We start from the raw sequence: 19,542 nt of genomic DNA on the forward strand, positions 1-19,542 counted from the left end.
TGGAGGGCAACTCTGGCTGCGCCGATTCCGGACTGTAGGGGACTCTGGCTGCGCCGATTCCGGACTGTAGGGCGACTCTCTCGGTTCCGGACTGTGGGCCGTCTCTCTCGGTTCCGGACAGTGGGCCGTCTCTCTCGGTTCCGGACTGTGGGCCGTCTCTCTCGGCTCCGGACTGTGGGCCGTCTCTGCTGGCTCCGGACTGTGGGCCGTCTCTCTACGGGGCACTGTCGCCGGAAGCTCTGGACGGGGCACTGTTGCCGGACACTCTGGATGGGGCACTGTTGCTGGACACTCTGGACGGGGCACTGTTGCCGGACACTCTGGACGGGGCACTGTTGCCGGACACTCTGGACGGGGCACTGTTGCCGGACACTCCAGACAGGGCCTGCGCACTGAAGGCCTGATGCGTGGGGCTGGCATAGGAGGCGCCAGACTAGGGACACGCACCTCAGGGCTAGTGCGAGGAGCAGGAGCAGGAGCAGGACGAGCTGGACTGGGCTGACGCACTGGAGGCCTGCCATGTCCTGACCAAACTACAATAACAAATAACCCCTTTACTGGTCAGGACGTGACACTTTGTTTCATAGATGTTTCCCGATGAAACTCTAACATGTTCTAAAGTGAATACTGGAACAATATTTCTAACATAGAACGTGGGAATGGTCAGAGGCGATCTAAAGAATAATAATGTCATTTTGGTTGTTATTTTGTGATGTCATTAAAAATGTTATAAAGGAAATACTGTAACTTGAAAAGTATATTATTTTATTTATTTATTTTATTTAACCTTTATTTAACCTCTTACATCTAGACGTTCCACTAGCGGAACACCTGCTCCAATATCCAATGATAGGCGTGGCGCGAATTACAAATTCCTCAAAAATACAAAAACTTCCATTTTTCAAACATATGACTATTTCACAGCATTTTAAAGACAAGACTCTCCTTTATCTAACCACACTGTCCGATTTCAAAAAGGCTTTACAGCGAAAGTCGGGGGGCTAGTGTCAGTCTGTTACATCTGGAGTATTTCTCTTGTCTTATCCGGTGTCCTGTGTGAATTTAAATATGCTCTCTCTAATTCTCTCTTTCTCTCTTTCTGTCTTTCTCTCGGAGGACCTGAGCCCTAGGACCATGCCTCAGGACTACCTGGTATGATGACTCCTTGCTGTCCCCAGTCCACCTGGCCGTGCTGCTGCTCCAGTTTCAACTGTTCTGCCTGCGGCTATGGAACCCTGACCTGTTCACCGGACGTGCTTGTTGCACCCTCGACAACTACTATGATTATTATTATTTGACCATGCTGGTCATTTATGAACATTTTAACATTTTAACATCTTGACCATGTTCTGTTATAATATCCACCCTGCACAGCCAGAAGAGGACTGGCCACCCCTCATAGCCTGGTTCCTCTCTAGGTTTCTTCCTAGGTTTTTGGCCTTTCTAGGGAGTTTTTCCTAGGGAGTTTTTCCTAGCCACCGTGCTTCTTTCACATGCTTTGCTTGCTGTTTGGGGTTTTAGGCTGGGTTTCTGTACAGCACTTTGAGAATATCAGCTGATGTACGAAGGGCTATATAAAAATAAATTTGATTTGATTTGATTTGAACGCAAAACATTAGATTATGTCAGCAGAGTATCAAGCCAGAAATAATCAGACACCCATTTTTCAAGCTAGCATATAATGTCACAAAAACCCAGAAGACAGCTAAATGCAGCACTAACCTTTGATGATCTTCATCAGATGACACACCTAGGACATTATGTTATACAATACATGCATGTTTTGTTCAATCAAGTTCATATTTATATAAAAAAACAGCTTTTACATTAGCATGTGACGTTCAGAACTAGCATACCCCCCGCAAACTTCCAGGGAATTTGCTAACAATTTACTAAATTACTCACGATAAATGTTCACAAAAAGCATAACAATTATTTTAAGAATTATAGATACAGAACTCCTCTATGCACTCGATATGTCCGATTTTAAAATAGCTTTTTGGTGAAAGCACATTTTGCAATATTCTAAGTACATAGCCCAGCCATCACGGGCTAGCTATTTAGACACCCGGCAAGTTTAGCACTCACCAATATCAGATTTACTATTATAAAAGTTTGATTACCTTTTGTTGTCTTCGTCATAATGCACTCCCAGGACTGCTACTTCAATAACAAATGTTGGTTTGGTCCAAAATAATCCATCGTTATATCCGAATAGCGGCGTTTTGTTCGTGCGTTCCAGACACTATCCAAAATGGTAAATCAGGGTCGTGCGCATAGCGCAATTCGTGACAAAAAAAAATCTAAATATTCCATTACCGTACTTCGAAGCATGTCAACCGCTGTTTAAAATCCATTTTATGCCATTTTTCTCGTAAAAAAAGCGATAATATTCCGACCGGGAATGTCCATTTAGCTAAACAGAGGAAAGAAAACAAAGCTTTCGGTCGACGCGGGCACGAGCCTGAGTCTCACAGTACTGTAACCAGCCACTACCCAAACGCGCTACTTTGTTTCAGCCAGAGCCTGCAAAGCCACGATTCAGTATTTTGCCGCCTTCTGAGAGCCTATGGCAGCCGTAGGAAGTGTCACGGGACAGCTAAGATCCTCACTCTTCAATAAACAGAGACAAGAAGAACGACACCTTGTCAGACAGGCCACTTCCTGCATGAAATCTTCTCAGGTTTTTGCCTGCCATATGAGTTCTGTTATACTCACAGACACCATTCAAACAGTTTTAGAAACTTTAGGGTGTTTTCTATCCAAAGCCAATAATTATATGCATATTCTAGTTACTGGGCAGGAGTAGTAACCAGATTAAATCGGGTACGTGTTTTATCCAGCCGTGAAAATACTGCCCCCTAGCCATAACAGGTTAACCAGGAAGGGCTCATTGAGATTTGAAATCTCTTTTTCAAGAGCGCTCTGGGCAAGATAGGCAGCACCAAGTCATTACACAATTACAGACAGACAACATTAAAAACTACACGTAATCTAGTAAAAACCATATAATTCACAAGAGTATAACAAAATCATAAAACAGCAAATTAAAAACATTGACAGGTCAGGGAATCAGCCTGTCACGATTCCTACCGACGGTGGCGCCCCCTCCTGCTCGGGTGGCGCTCGGCGGTCGTCGTCACCGGCCTATTAGCTACCACCGATTCCCTTTTTGTTTTTCCCTTTTTTATGTTTTCTCACCTGCCCTGAGTTAGGCAATTAAGAGGGCTATTTAGTTCAGCTGGCCCGCACCCTATTGTGCGGGATTGTTTTTCTGTGTGTCGACTGCGTTTGTTCGACTGTGCTTGTCTATTGTATTTTTCCCTGTTGTTGGGAGACCTTTTATTTTGTACAGGTGGTTCCATTAAAATTACCACACAGTGTTTGCTGCTTCCTGCGCTTCTTTCCGCCACACTACAGACAAGACGTTACAGAATCCCGCACCACCAGAAGGAGCATGGAATCAGCGGGAGCAGCGGGCACTCCACTACCCTCAATGGAGGAACGTGTCCAGCACAATACATCGGTCCTGCATCGCATCGGATCCGCCATGGACCAGATGATGGAGAGGATGGACCGATGGGAGAGGAGTGGTATCCTCTCTCCACCTACACCCCCCCGATACAACCATCTCCTCCTCCTACGACGTCTGGCTCTGGCGCGCTTCGCCTGGCACTCCCGAGGGAGTACCATGGGACGGCGGCTGGGTGCAAGGGGTTTCTTCTCCAGCTAGAGTTGTACCTGGCCACCGTCAGACCTGCTCCTACAGGAGAGGAGAGCGTAAGTGCCCTCGTTTCCTGTCTGACGGGCCGAGCTCTGGAGTGGGCTAATGCGGTCTGGAACGCTCCAGACTCGGCGAGGGACCACTACCCAGAGTTCACCCGCCGCTTTCGGGCTGTTTTCGACCACCCCCCCCCCCCGAAGGTAAAGCGGCGGGTGAACGGCTGTTCCACCTCAGGCAGGAGACGAGGAGCGCTCAAGACTTCGCGCTGGAGTTTAGGACCTTGGCTGCTGGAGCGGGGTGGAATGACAGGGCCCTCATAGACCACTACCGGTGTAGTCTCCGGGCGGACGTCCGCAGGGGAGCTGGCCTGTAGGGACACCAATCTATCCCTGGACGAACTCATTGACATGTCCATACGGTTGGACAATTTGCTGGCTGCCCGCGGGCGTTCGGAGAGGGTCCTGCCCGTTCCACCCCCGTGCACCCCGCCCCTACCCCTATGGAGGTAGGGGGGCCGTGCCAAGGGGCACCGGAGGAGGTGGCTCCTCCTGCACCAGCTGTGGTCGGAGAGGACACACGGCCGACCGGTGCTGGAGGAGCCAGTCTGGGAGTCGAGAAGGCAGGCAGAACACTTCTCGGTCACCTCAGGTGAGTCAGCACCAGATTCGCCCAGAACCCCCTGTTGGTCATGTGTTTTTGCCTGTTTCATTTTCTAAATTTTTTCCCTCTTCCCAGCATAGGGCGCTAGTCGATTCAGGCGCCGCTGGGAACTTTATGGACCGTGGACTTGCCATTAAGCTGGGCATTCCACGGGTGCCGATAGATTCCCCCTTCCCCGTGCACTCCTTAGATAGCCGACCATTAGGGTCAGGGCTAGTCAGGGAGTCTACGGTGCCGCTGGACATGGTAACGCTGGGGAATCATAAGGAAAGCATTAACTTTTTCCTTATTGATTCACCTGCGTTTCCAGTGGTGCTGGGGGTCCCCTGGCTGGCTGGTCACAATCCCCTCATTTCATGGAAACAGGGGGTTCTCCAGGGGTGGTCGGAGGAGTGTTCAGGGAGGTGTCTAGGAGTTTCCATAGGTGCCACGTCGGTGGAGAGTCCAGACCAGGTGTTCACCGTGCGCATTCCCCCTGAATACGCCGATTTGGCGATCGCTTTTGTAAAAAGAGAGCGACTAAATTACCACCTCATCGACAAGGGGATTGTGCGATAGATCTCCAGGTTAACGCTGCGCTTCCCAGGAGTCACGTGTACCCCTTGTCACAAGAGGAGACGGCGGCTATGGAGACATACGTCACGGAATCCTTGGGACAGGGGTACATTCGGCCCTCCATCTCACCCGCTTCCTCGAGTTTCTTTTTGTGAAGAAAAAGGAGGGAGGTCTGCGTCCGTGCATTGATTATAGAGGTCTAAACGCGATCACGGTGGGGTTTAGTTACCCACTACCTCTTATCGCTACGGCGGTGGAATCATTTCACGGAGCACAGTTCTTCACAAAATTGGATCTCAGGAGCGCGTATAACCTGGTGCGTATCAAGAAGGGAGATGAGTGGAAAACCGCCTTTAGTACCACATCAGGCCATTATGAGTACCTCGTCATGCCGTATGGGTTGAAAAATACTCCAGCCGTCTTTCAATCCTTTGTTGACGAGATTCTCAGGGACCTGCACGGGCAGGGCGTGATTGTCTATATCGATGACATTCTGATATATTCCGCCACCCGCTCCGCGCATGTGTCCCTGGTGCGCAGGGTGCTTGGTAGACTGCTGGAGCATGACCTATACGTTAAGGCTGAGAAGTGTGAGTTTTTCAAACGAGCCGTCTCCTTTCTGGGTTATCGCATTTCCACCACGGGGTGGTGATGGAGTGTGACCGCGTTAAGGCCGTGCGTAATTGGCCGACTCCAACCACGGTGAAGGAAGTGCAGCGGTTCTTGGGCTTTGCCAACTACTACCGGAGGTTTATCCGGGGTTTGGCCAGGTAGCGGCTCCCATTACCTCACTGCTGAAGGGGGGCGGCGCGTTTGAGATGGTCGACGGAGGCGGACGGAGCCTTCAAGAAGTTGAAGACCCTGTTCACCGACGCGCCCGTGTTGGCGCACCCGGACCCGTCTTTAGCGTTCGTAGTAGAGGTGGACGCATCCGAGGCTGGGGTGGGTGCCGTGCTATCACAGCGCTCGGGTGCGCCACCGAAACTCCGCCCCTGCGCTTTCTTCTCAGGGAAGCTCAGTTCGGCGGAGCGTAACTACGATGTGGGGGACAGGGAGTTGCTAGCGGTAGTCAAAGCCTTGAGGGTGTGGCGACACTGGCTTGAGGGGGCTAAGCACCCCTTTCTCATCTGGACCGACCACCGAAACCTGGAGTACATCCGGGCAGCGAGGAGACTGAATCCACGTCAGGCAAGGTGGGCCATGTTCTTCGCCCGGTTTAGGTTTACCATCTCATATAGACCGGGTTCCCTTAATACTAAAGCCGACGCGCTGTCCCGTCTGTATGACACGGATGACCGCCCCATCGATCCAACTCCCATCATTCCAGCGTCTAGGCTGGTGGCACCAGTGGTGTGGGAGGTGGACGCGGACATCGAGCGGGCACTGGTGTTGGATCCTGCGCCTGCGCAGGTGCCCGTGGGGCGCATGTATGTGCCGCTCGATGTTCGCGATCGGTTGATTCGGTGGGCGCACACGCTACCTGCGGCGGGTCATCCTGGTGTAGAGAGGACAGGGCGGAGTCTAAGGGGGAAGTATTGGTGGCCCACCTTGGCTAAGGACGTGAGGTCATATGTCTCTTCCTGTTCGGTCTGTGCCCAGAGTAAGGCTCCTAGGCATTTACCGAGAGGGAAGTTACAGCCCCTCCCCGTTCCGCAACGGCCATGGTCGCACCTGTCTATCGACTTCCTGACAGATCTTCCCCCCTCTCAGGGGAACACTGCGATTCTGGTGGTTGTGGATCGGTTTTCTAAGTCCTGCCGTCTCCTCCCCTTGCCCGGTCTCCCTACGGCCCTGCAGACTGCGGAGGCCCTATTTACCCACGTCTTCCGGCACTACGGGGTGCCGGAGGATATTGTCTCTGATCGGGGTTCCCAGTTCACATCCAGGGTCTGGAAGGCGTTTATGGAGCGGCTGGGGGTCTCGGTCAGTTTAACCTCCGGTTATCACCCCGAGAGCAATGGGCAGGCGGAGAGGGTGAACCAGGAGGTGGGCAGGTTCCTGAGGTCGTATTGCCGGGACCGGCCAGGGGAGTGGGCGAGGTATATTCCTTGGGCAGAGTTAGCCCAGAACTCACTTCGCCACTCCTCTACTAACATGTCACCCTTCCGGTGTGTGCTAGGGTACCAGCCGGTCCTGGCCCCATGGCACCAGAGCCAGACCGAGGCTCCTGCGGTGGAGGACTGGGTTCAGCACTCCAAGGAGACCTGGAAAGCAGTACAGGACTCACTGAAGGAGGCCAGTGCTAGGCAGAAAATGAGTGCTGACCGCCACCGCAGTGAGGCGCCGGTGTTCGCACCGGGTGACAGGGTCTGGCTCTCGACCCGGAACCTGTCTCTCCGCGTGCCCTGCCGGAAGCTGGGGCCGCAGTGTGTGGGGCCCTTCAAAGTCCTGAGGAGGATAAACGAGGTGTGTTATCGGTTGCAACTCCCTTCCTATTACCGTATTAACCCCTCGTTTCATGTGTCTCTCCTCAGGCCGGTGGTGGCTGGTCCCCTACAAGAAGATGAGGTGCCGGAGGTCCCTCCACCCCCCTGGACATCGGGGGTCCCCGGCGTACAGCGTAAGGGCCATTCTGGACTCGAGACGCCGGGCGGGGGGCCTGCAGTACCTTGTGGACTGGGAGGGGTACGGTCCGGAGGAGAGGTGCTGGGTGCCGGCGGAGGACGTCTTGGACCCATCCATGTTGAAGGAGTTCCACCGCCTCCGTCCGGATCGCCCTGCGCCTCGTCCTCCGGGTCGGCCTCGAGGCCGGTGTCGGCGTGCTGCAGGGGCCGCGCGTCAGGAGGGGGGTACTGTCACGATTCCTACCGACGGTGGCGCCCCCTCCTGCTCGGGTGGCGCTCGGCGGTCGTCGTCACCGGCCTATTAGCTACCACCGATTCCCTTTTTGTTTTTCCCTTTTTTTATGTTTTCTCACCTGCCCTGAGTTAGGCAATTAAGAGGGCTATTTAGTTCAGCTGGCCCGCACCCTATTGTGCGGGATTGTTTTTCTGTGTGTCGACTGCGTTTGTTCGACTGTGCTTGTCTATTGTATTTTTCCCTGTTGTTGGGAGACCTTTTATTTTGTACAGGTGGTTCCATTAAAATTACCACACAGTGTTCGCTGCTTCCTGCGCTTCTTTCCGCCACACTACAGACAAGACGTTACACAGCCTCAAAATCCTTCATCAGTGATTTAAAAACACCAATCAAGTTCCTCCAGTTTAAAAGTATTTGTGAAAGGCGTTCCAAGCCGATGGTGCAGAGTACATAAAAGCCCTTTTACCAAATTCAGTTCGGACATTTGGAACAGTTAGCAGGATAAAGTCCTGCGAACGAAGAAAGTACCCACTACATTTCTAAACAATAAAATTGCCCAAATAAAATGGTAGTAAACCCAAAATGGCTTTGTAAATAAAAGTATACCAGTGACTGATCCTACAATTGACTAGAGAATGTCAGACAACTCTGGTATATAAAGTGCAGTGGCGCGTAAGGGTTTTGCAGTTTAAAATGCATTTCAATGCGCCATGGTAAAGGGTGTCAATTGATCTCAAACACTGAGCAGAAGCATTCATATACAAAAGTATCCCCAATGTCTAGTGAAGGCATAAATGTAGCTGATACTAGCCTCCTTCTAGCTTCAAAAGAAAAATAGGCCTTATTCCTAAAATAAAATCCCAACTTCAACTTCAATTCTTTTGTAAGGTGTTGAATATGCAATATAAAAGAGAGGCCGTCATCAATTAAAATTCCAAGATATTTATATGCGGTTACAGTCTCAATCTCATTGCCCTGACAGGTAGTAATAGGTGAAAGGTTCAGATATCTATTTCTTGCTTTAGAAAACACTAAATAGATCTCTGAACTTTTCACCTATTACTACCTGTCAGGGCAATGAGATTGAGACTGTAACCGCATATAAATATCTTAGAATTTTAATTGATGACGGTCTCTATACACTACATGTATGAAGTTTACATTATGTATGAAATATGAAAAACAATTAAAGTATTTTTGTTAAGAGAGGGATGTGATCTTAGAAACTATGAGAGGAAATGGCTTCTATAACTTTGTACAAGTGAGTAGTCACCGCCCCCTTGAGTGAGGTCAGAGAGTGTCAGCCTGACGAACCGCCCCTGTTGAAGAACTGTATAAAACGAGGGGTTAAGAATTAACATATCAGACCAGAGAGGCGTGTAGCTGCAGCTCATTGAACTCTGAAATCTCAACACGAGGTAGAGACGATAACGTCACCTCCTGGACAATCACTGGTACGGCTGATTAGCTGTCCTAAGTAAAGTATCTAGAAAAGTGAACTTAAGTGGGACCATTCTAATACTCTTCTCAAATCACTGTAGTCTCATCACCCAATGGGAACCATCGACACGGCTGGCTAGACTATCTTCAAAGAGGCAGTTTCAGGAGCGACTGGAAGGGAAATCAACTCTGTAGTTCTGTTCAGGACTATACGACGAACCAAAAACATTTACACGTAAATACAATCATGATTTCTTACTCCAAACGGGCGGTGGTTCGTGTGCAAAGTATATGATTATTGTGAGAGTAGTTTCTAAATGTACCAAAGTATTATGTGTCTGTCCCTCTCTCTCTCTCGCCCTCCCGATCTCTTTTATAACAAGCGGCATTATTGTGTCAGTCCGCTAGGGTCCTGTTTCTAATGTATTAAGTGTGTATGTTTATCCTGTGTTATCATTTAGTTAGCTAATAAATAAACATTTAAACCAATTTGTGTAGTACTGAATCATACTGTAAGTAAGGCTGGGGTTTTTGCAGATGCAGGAGGTTATAACTGTTCAGAATAATGATATGATACTAGGTTATGATTAATATGTTGACTGTTTTATGGATGTGATGGGTAAAGACCTTTAGAGTTTAATTTGGGAGATAGTAACTCTTTAAACAACCTCTCTCGTGGTGCCCCAAATCCTAATGAGTTAATTGTTAAATTATTAATTTAATTGGGTAACAATTAAACATAGTTGATTAGATAAATAACAGTCATCAGATTAATGAAAATATAGTCACGACAGGTGGCTACTTCGAAGAATCTCAAATGTAAAATATATTTCAATTTATATAACACTTTTTACATTACTACACGATTCCATATGTATTATTTCATAGTTTTGATGTGTTCACTAATATTCTACAATGTAGAAAATAGTAAAAATAAAGAAACTCTTGAATGAGTAGGTGTGTTCAAACATTTGACTGGTACTGTACAACAGAAACAAAACGAACATCAAAAACAAAACTATATCTAAAAATGCAAACAAACAAAACAAACAGTGCAGATCCGAGTTCCCCTAGGCCACCCCTGTCAAAACATGCCCTCGACCCCTCTCACCTTGAGCCCCTGGCCCAACGAGGCCCAAGGGATAATAAATTATAAATGTTGAAGGTAACATTGTCCCCATTTACAAAATCAAAAGATGTATGTTTTACAGATGAGGATTGTGTAAATGTCGCATGTCTTGTATTTCATCTTTCAAGAATGGACTGCACTTGTCCACATTGAACTCATGACCTTGTCAAATAAAATGTACTGCATCTGATAACAGCTGATATCTGAAAAGCTAAATGCCATATAGCATGTTATAAACAAACACCACCACTTTCACTCTGAAATAATCCTACTCTGCGGGGAAGGGTTCATGAATACAATGCTTTACAGTCATGTTTACACATTTATATATTAAGTTCAAATATTTTCCCCTTGCGCTATATAGATGTGTTACTGCAAAATAATTGTCAGGTATAGTGACACACTGATATATAATAGGGATATAGGTATTTTTAACTTAAAATAACTCATTCAAAATGGATTGTATGCATTAACACAAACTAAACAAGTGTAGATATTGTTTTATGGACTCTAGTTTGAATGGCCTCACCTGTATGTTCTCTCTACTGGTACGGCACACCCAAGCACAATATTTGCTCTGCAATTATTTGCTTGAAATTCATCGCTTTTGTTGAGAACAAACAGTAGCTTTCTTATGGAAAACAAACCTATTTGATAATCGAGAGACAAAAGAGCTCTAGTTGTTGGAAAACATCTCAATACAAGCATCCCACTGGACGACAAGCCTCAGCCCCCTCAGAACAGGAAGTCACAGCAAAGGTCACTCCTCACAGGGGAAAATAAGGATGTGGTTACGGCATTTTACAGATACAGGAACGGAGAGAACCAGAACCCTTCCTTCAACCACCCACCTCCTAAACTCCTGTGCTGTGAGGAAAACCAGCATGCATATCAATAGTGTTATTACTCAGCCACAGGCCCTCTAATCTAGGGAGGCATGCATATCTTCTTAGACATTTGCATATAAACCTTTACAGCAGTATAGCTACTAGATCTAAGCCATCTAACTATCATGCCGATTCACTAACAGCAGAGTCCTGTGGGAGTGGTTTGAACATAACATCCGTAGGGTCACTATAGGATAGCTGAATAACAATACTGCATCATTTTTATATCCTAATGAATACATAAAGGTCCTCACAACAACAAAACATCCATCAGTGTCTGTTTTAGCAGTCACTTGATACATAACAATACATCCACATTCCGCACTGATTTAATTGACTAGGTGTTCCAAACAATGTACTTGACCTTTCTTGCCTGCTTTAGGTGCGTATATCAGATTGCTTAATAATTCCAGTGTGTCTGTGATTAGATAGACCAAGACCGCAATTACTGTCCAAATGACCCTCTGACCCAATGGAAGGTCCACAAGTTTGACCTAATACAGTTTCCACAGTGATGGGGCAGTTGTCCTCATCAAGAGAGGAACACCAATTCTGACTTTTTAACCTTCTACACTGCTAACACAGGGCAGTACATGAGGGCGACTTCCTATGATAATTCATTATTTGCACCATTTCTTTCTTCAAAATCGGGCGGCAGGTAGCCTAGTGGTTAGAGTGTTGGACTTGTAACCGAAAGTTTGCAAGATCGAATCCCCGAGCTGACAAGGTAGAAATCTGTAGTTCTGCCCCTGAACAAGGGGCAGAACTACACTGTTCCTAGGCCGTCATTGAAAACAAGAATTTGTTCTTAACTGACTTGCCTAGTTAAACAAAGATAAATCAAATTTTAAAAAGCCAGTTGAACAGTGCTGAAGAGATCATTTTGAATGGTTTTAGGTTATTAACATACAGTAATTATACACAGTTCATCTTAGTGTGGTAAATATGATGACTGAAGATCAAAACAAAGATTCCACCCATGATTAGATATGCCCATCAGCTGTTTACACACTTTTAACTACTTTATTAAATGCTTTGATCTTGAGGGAAAAAAAGTTAAATGATTTTGTGTTATACCCCACAAGACATGCCATCAGAGGTCTCTTCACAATTTCCAAGTCAAGAACAGACTATGAGAGGTGCACATCAGGTAGCTGATGCAAGCAGTAGAATCAGATAAAAAAACACATAAAAATACACCTTATTGAACAGCGGAGACTGTGAAGAGATACACACACAGGTTCAGACACACGCATACGCACACACACACCAGCACACGCATTCTATACGCATAAAACAAAAGATAAAACAATACATCATATAACATTATTACACCACTACATATCTACAATACAAAATGTATAATACCACCATACAATAATATTACAATGCACGTGTGTGATGTAAGTGCCTTCATGTGTTTGGACCCCTTGGAAGAGTAGCTGCTGCCTTGGCAAAAGCTGATGGGTATCCCTGATAAATACAAATACAAATTCTCAATGTAGAGAAGACCACTTACGATGGAGTCATACTTGTTATATTTGCTATCGCCACCATCCTTAGTGTTCCCAAAGTCAGCTGCCTTCTCCTCGCAGGATACAGGGATATAATAGTCATTCCTCCTCATGGTGTCTTGCTCTTGCAACTCAGGGAGAAGACTACCAGAGAGATCGTGTACTAGGAAAGTTTGACCTGTGTGGGAGGAAAGAGATATGATTAGTATGGAACAATATACTGTAAGTATACTGCTCAAAAAAATAAAGGGAACACTTAAACAACACATCCTAGATCTGAATGAAAGAAATAATCTTATTAAATACTTTTTTCTTTACATAGTTGAATGTGCTGACAACAAAATCACACAAAAATAATCAATGGAAATCCAATTTATCAACCCATGGAGGTCTGGATTTGGAGTCACACTCAAAATTAAAGTGGAAAACCACACTACAGGCGGATCCAACTTTGATGTAATGTCCTTAAAACAAGTCAAAATGAGGCTCAGTAGTGTGTGTGGCCTCCACGTGCCTGTATGACCTCCCTACAATGCCTAGGCATGCTCCTGATGAGGTGGCGGATGGTCTCCTGAAGGATCTTCTCCCAGACCTGGACTAAAGCATCCGCCAACTCCTCGACAGTCTGTGGTGCAACGTGGCGTTGGTGGATGGAGCGAGACATGTTGTCCCAGATGTGCTCAATTGGATTCAGGTCTGGGGAACGGGCGGGCCAGTCCATAGCATCAATGCCTTCCTCTTGCAGGAACTGCTGACACACTCCAGCCACATGAGGTCTAGCATTGTCTTGCATTAGGAGGAACCCAGGGCCAACCGCACCAGCATATGGTCTCACAAGGGGTCTGAGGAGCTCATCTCGGTACCTAATGGCAGTCAGGCTATCTCTGGCGAGCACATGGAGGGCTGTGCGGCCCCCCAAAGAAATGTCACCCCACACCATGACTGACCCACCGCCAAACCGGTCATGCTGGAGGATGTTGCAGGCAGCAGAACGTTTTCCACGGCGTCTCCAGACTCTGTCACGTCTGTCACGTGCTCAGTGTGAACTTGCTTTCATCTGTGAAGAGCACAGGGCGCCAGTGGCGAATTTGCCAATCTTGGTGTTCTCTGGCAAATGCTAAACGTCCTGCACGGTGTTGGGCTGTAAGCACAACCCCCACCTGTGGACGTCGGGCCCTCATACCACCCTCATGTAGTCTGTTTCTGACCGTTTGAGCAGACACATGCACATTTGTGGCCAGCTGGAGGTCATTTTGCAGGGCTCTGGCAGTGCTTCTCCTGCTCCTCCTTGCACAAAGGCGGAGGTAGCGGTCCTGCTGCTGGGTTGTTGCCCTCCTACGGCCTCCTCCATGTCTCCTGATGTACTGGCCTGTCTCCTGGTAGCGCCTCCATGCTCTGGACACTATGCTGACAGACACAGCAAACCTTCTTGCCACAGCTCGCATTGATGTGTCATCCTGGATGAGCTGCACTACCTGAGCCACTTGTGTGGGTTGTAGACTCCGTCTCATGCTACCACTAGAGTGAAAGCACCGCCAGCATTCAAAAGTGACCAAAACATCAGCCAGGAAGCATAGGAACTGAGAAGTGGTCTGTGGTCCCCACCTGCTGAACCACTCCTTTATTGGGGGTGTCTTGCTAATTGCCTATAATTTCCACCTGTTGTCTATTCCATTTGCACAACAGCATGTGATATTTATTGTCAATCAGTGTTGCTTCTTAAGTGGACAGTTTGATTTCACAGAAGTGTGATTGACTTGGAGTTACATTGTGTTGTTTAAGTGTTCCCTTTATTTTTTTGAGCAGTGTATTTGATACTCTGAAATGTGCTTCCAGGTCAAATGGTGCTAAAGAGTGTAATGTCCAGCTCAATGGCATGAGAAGCATGAAGAGCATCCCACCATCGTACAGTATATTATCTGATGAGGTTCTTGACAGCCACATAAAATAACCAACATGCTTTGGGTATTCATTTCTAGGGTAAACTAACAATGTGGATGAGGAAGTACCCATATAGTTGACTATAATCACTGAGAATCTGACCATAGTTTAATTGCACTCAACATCTACGTGCATGTTGTGTGAATGTTGAGCAAAAATGTTTTTTTTTTTTTCAGAGAGCTAATGTAAAGGCACTGGTTGTGTAAGCACATCCATGAATCTCTCATGGCCTAAAGGCTAATGTTGCCCCGGTTTACCGATTGGTCTTTTGTTCATTTGTCACCCCACATGCCTGTATGACAATATTTCTATAAATATTTTAATATCTGAGCGTACCTAGACAACGTACAGATCTGGTCTTTGATCACGAAACATTAAGAATCGTTTTACATTGAGAAAACCTCCACCAAGTGTCTGCCTTTTCTTGGGCAATGACTCACAAGGATTCCCCTACCCTTGGCAATGCTAGGGACAGCTTCTGACAGTTAAAGACTCATATACGCTGTAAGTCAAGTCCTTGTAATAACCTTCACAGATAAGGACCCTTGGGTGCTCTTTAGGAGAGAAAAAAGGAGTGTGTGCTGAAATTAGCAGGAGCCTGATATGGACCATAATAGGTTGAAGGATTACATTATATAATTACACTGACAGCTCCATTCAATCAAAACTAGTGACCTGATGTTGTCTTGCACTGCAACATTGTATGTTGGAATATACTATTCAGTAATGATACAAAAAATATATTTTGTATCTCTCCATAAAGATGCTATATTGATCAAAATTGCCAAATAGTAGTCTTTTATTTTTCGATTTAGAAGCTTGATTTGTTATATCAACATGAAACAAAACTATGTGACCTTATTGAGAGCTGAAGGAATATTATGGGATGGAGTAGCTAAAGCAAAATTAAATTACACCAATTAGATTTCCCAACTATGAACCAATCAGAAAGAACCTCTTTCTTTGCTAATTCCATTCCTCATCCCATTCAACATTTAGAATAATTCAATAGTAGTCGTAGATAGATACTGTATATAACAAAAGCTATCAAAAACATATTTGTTAACACATTAGTTTTTATGAATTCAAGTGATAATGGTTTGGATGACAGTATAAGGCATGCTTAAATGGAGTCGTGCTTCCATAAATATATCCGTCTGTGCGTCTTTCTCTATCAGCTACTGTAGCCGAGGGTGTGAACACAGTGAACACTTGTCTCGGGAATACTGCTCAGCACTGACAGCCAGGTAAACAAACCTCTCAAAGCTACATTACAGTAGGCTATAACCTTACAGTGAATGGTCATTATGACAAATGTGTAATAAATCGTTTCCAACCCCCAAAAATGCCTAAAATATAAACATGCAAAATGATGTGTTAAAAATACATCGAGTGGGCTTTCATATAATTAAAGATTAGGCTACAGCCTGCCTTCTTACATTTACTTTAGTCATTTAGCAGACACTTATCAAGAGCAACTTACAGGATCAATTAGGGTTAAATGTCTTGCTCAAAGGCACATGGACAGCTCTTTCACCTAGTCGGCTTGGGGATTCTAACCACCGACCTTACTGGCCAACACTCTTAACCGCTAACCTGCCGCATATCCATCCATCAAATGTAGCTCTATACCTTATGCAACCATATCCTACCTGTGGTGCGCTTCTTTTTTATTGGAGCTTGTACATTTAGAAAATAATTTCAAATTAACCATTAATCAAACAGCATTAACTTACCAGAGACTTTATCATGACTGTTTATGGTTTGCATCGGATCATCATCATCATCATCACCATGTCTCTCCATTTGAACAGACTATTTACACCGGTGATCTCAACAGATTTCCTCTCTCTTTCCTCAACGCTCTGAAAACCATATAGTCGATGCCTTCACTGCGCCCGTGGGCTCAATGCTGTGGTGTGGCATGGAAACGATGGGTTTCCCACAGAACGTCCCCCTGCCTCCCCACGAAGGCTAGCCTACTACAGAGGCTCGCTCTCTCTCTCTCTAAACAATAGATCAAATCCATACGCGTTACGAACTACATCATGTCCATTATGTGCCCTCCCACCACACGTCGTGCAAAATAGCTGTAATATATTTCAGTGCAGTGCATCAATAGGATGGTCAATATGGTTGTGAGAGCACCAGCAAGAGACAGCTGGTGCCGCCCACGCCACGATCTGATGTCTCCTCCAACATGGGTAGGTGTGAGGCTATCCGTCAAACACAGGGGATGTTTCATGCTTCAAATACATGAATTACGATAGACTAATTTGACTGAGCAACGCGGCAACATCTTACAGTGCATATGGTATATGATTTCTAATAATGTCATGATTTGACCTGCACATTTTTTGGCCGGTACTGTCATGCACTCAGCTTTTCATACTCGTATCAAAAACTCGATTACTGATTTTGTGAACCCCCAAAATCAGCAAATGGACTTAATCAATGGTTACATTTTCAACGAAAGAACCCATTATAGAGGAATTCAAATGAGGGCATTTAATTTACCTCGAGCCTGGCGACCACGTCAATACCTGGAGACAACAGTCCGTGCGCAACGCAACGCTTGTGTGTCCAATAAATTTAGGCTACTCTCTCTTCAAATAGGAACCCAGAGTGACAGTCAGAGATGAAGCGTTCGCGAAAAATGTCAGAAGTAGCCTATAACGTGTACAGCATGTCAAATGTAGATGCCCAATCGCCCACTATATCTAACTTTTATGCGGGACATTCTCGATACCCGCGGAATTTGAATTTTACGCAGCCTGAGTGGAAACGACTTCGTTCTGTACGATGCTTAAATTTGCCAGGCGCATCATCATGGTACAAATGTAAATCTCCATAACAAAATATTTACAACTTTTTTTATATGTCGCAATAGTTCGTCGTGATCAAAAACACACTTGATAGACTATATCCGTGTACGATGTTAGGCCTATATTTACATGTGGATAATCCGTTTCTGAAACATTCTGGAAAGTATACTCTTTAAGATTAGTCTACCAGGATGCCACAAGGAAAAACTGGTATTTTATAGGGAAACCCCCACCCCGAAAACAAGGCGCATCTGGGCTTTGAACCAACTTGGTCAAACCAAACAATATTTACTGAAATTACTGAAAGACAGCAATTAGGCCTACCTTAGTTAAGCACAACAAAAGCAATGATGTCCAGACACACAAGTCAACAAAACTTCACTTCCCCACATGATTCCAGTATCACCTTTGTCAGCGACTCACCTGTGTCAAAGATGATCTGTTAAAGTGACAAGATACCCGAATGACCGCTCTAATAATGGAAATACATGTCCTCAATGATTACGGGCAAGCGCGATCAGGTGGGACCATTCTAGCCAATGAGAGGGCAGATAGTTGTTCCATGTTCACACGCGTAGGCTAAGTCGTTTTTCTCAAAGTTACCAGAATGCCACTTGCATTCACTTATGTCAATACATTTGTAAAAGCCTAAACATTACGAAACTTATATTTGATGAAATATGCCTTACCTAATTCGACACTCTCTTATAGACCTCCAGGCTCATCTCACACGGACAGATTTTGAGCGGAGTAAATACTCTCCCTTCGCCTCTTCCTCTCTGATTGTGTCTACCTGTTCGCAACGTCCCTGCTACTCCCTCCTTGAGAATCAGGAAATGTAAAATTGTCGTCGTCACCTTAGTGACACAACAAACAGAGTTTGGCATTGAATTAAGCTCACAAATAGTCTTGCAAGTCTGTGAATCAGAATAATGATATATCAATATCAGGTAGGCCTTGGATGACAGTAGGAAACGCAATTCAACACATGTTTTCAAATGTAATCTCTGCACACACATTCCAGCCTGGGCGTGTAGGGACTCTTATGAAGCATGGAATAAGAACCAAAAGGATGACATTCCCAGCTGTTCTCAGATCAGAGCCAGAGTACCTGAGACTTCTAACTAAAGTGAATGTACATGCATAGAAAAGTATAATATTGCGCATAATTCACATCTGGATTCAACCACCTGTTGTGTCTGCATACAGTCTTGTTTAAAATGTTGAAGATACTGATGGAAAATGGAATGGAAATACCTGTTGAGGGGGTGGATGAAATTCGTTTGAAAAAAATCTGCATATATTTTCCTACCAAATGCTTCTGCAACAACCGTGACTTTACATATGCAAAATGTTTCCCTCAGTGATCTGGTGAAATGCTGGTGCATAAACTACAGGCCTATCTCAATTGATAACCACTAGCATTAAACACAGTAATTACTATATACAAGTGGAATATACAATAAAAGGGATATCATTCTGGGTGGTAACAAAAATAATTCCCCCTTCAAATTTATCCAAGCATTGGTATCCTTGTATTGTTCATTTGATGAGTTGTCTGTAGTCTTTTCATGATATCAGTCCTTTGATAGAGGCTGTGGTCTTCTCAAACCACAATCCCAATGAATGTATCCATTCAATAACTTTATGTAGTAATCAACTGAGTAACAATCAACGTGTGTTTTGCCTCAGTTAACAGTTTGGTATGGTGGAAATGGACTGGGAGACTAGTCAGGATCGAGGGAAAGATGACCGGAGCAAAGTACAGAAAGATCCTTAATGAAAACCTGCTCCAGAGCGCTCAGGACCTCAGAATGGGGCAAAGGTTTACCTTCCAACAGGACAATGACCTTAAGCACACAGCCAAGACAACGTAGGATGGGCTACGGTACAAGTCTCTGAATGTCCTTGAGTGGCCCAGCAAGAGCCCGGACTTGAACCCGATCAAATATTTCCTGGAGAGACTTGAAAATAGTTGTGCAGCGACGCTCCCCATCCAACATGACAGAGCTTGAGAGGATCTTCAGAGAAGAAAGGGAGTAACTCCCCAAATACAAATACTTGCGAA

General features: G+C 45.6%; 1 protein-coding gene across 4 annotated transcripts in view; it reads right to left on the reverse strand.

The window, feature by feature from the left end:
* LOC106561971 (anoctamin-1) overlaps window positions 1-18,293 on the reverse strand; it is a 70,391-nt gene extending 52,098 nt beyond the window's left edge. Inside the window, exons 1-2 of one of the 4 annotated variants that reach the window (XM_045689034.1) lie at window positions 18,164-18,293; window positions 12,714-12,886 (exon numbers count right to left, since the gene is read on the reverse strand). In XM_045689034.1, the coding sequence (XP_045544990.1) occupies window positions 12,714-12,821 (108 nt within the window). In that variant the 5' untranslated portion in view covers window positions 12,822-12,886; window positions 18,164-18,293. Of the gene's footprint in view, window positions 1-12,713; window positions 12,887-16,385; window positions 16,858-17,798; window positions 17,920-18,163 lie in introns of those variants that run through there. The other 3 variants (XM_045689035.1, XM_014126464.2, XM_014126465.2) reach the window with 3 other exon arrangements.
* Between the last annotated feature and the right edge of the window lie 1,249 nt (window positions 18,294-19,542).

The sequence above is a fragment of the Salmo salar genome, chromosome ssa11 (genome assembly GCF_905237065.1).
Source record: "Salmo salar chromosome ssa11, Ssal_v3.1, whole genome shotgun sequence".
NCBI classification, from domain to species: Eukaryota; Metazoa; Chordata; class Actinopteri; order Salmoniformes; family Salmonidae; genus Salmo; species Salmo salar.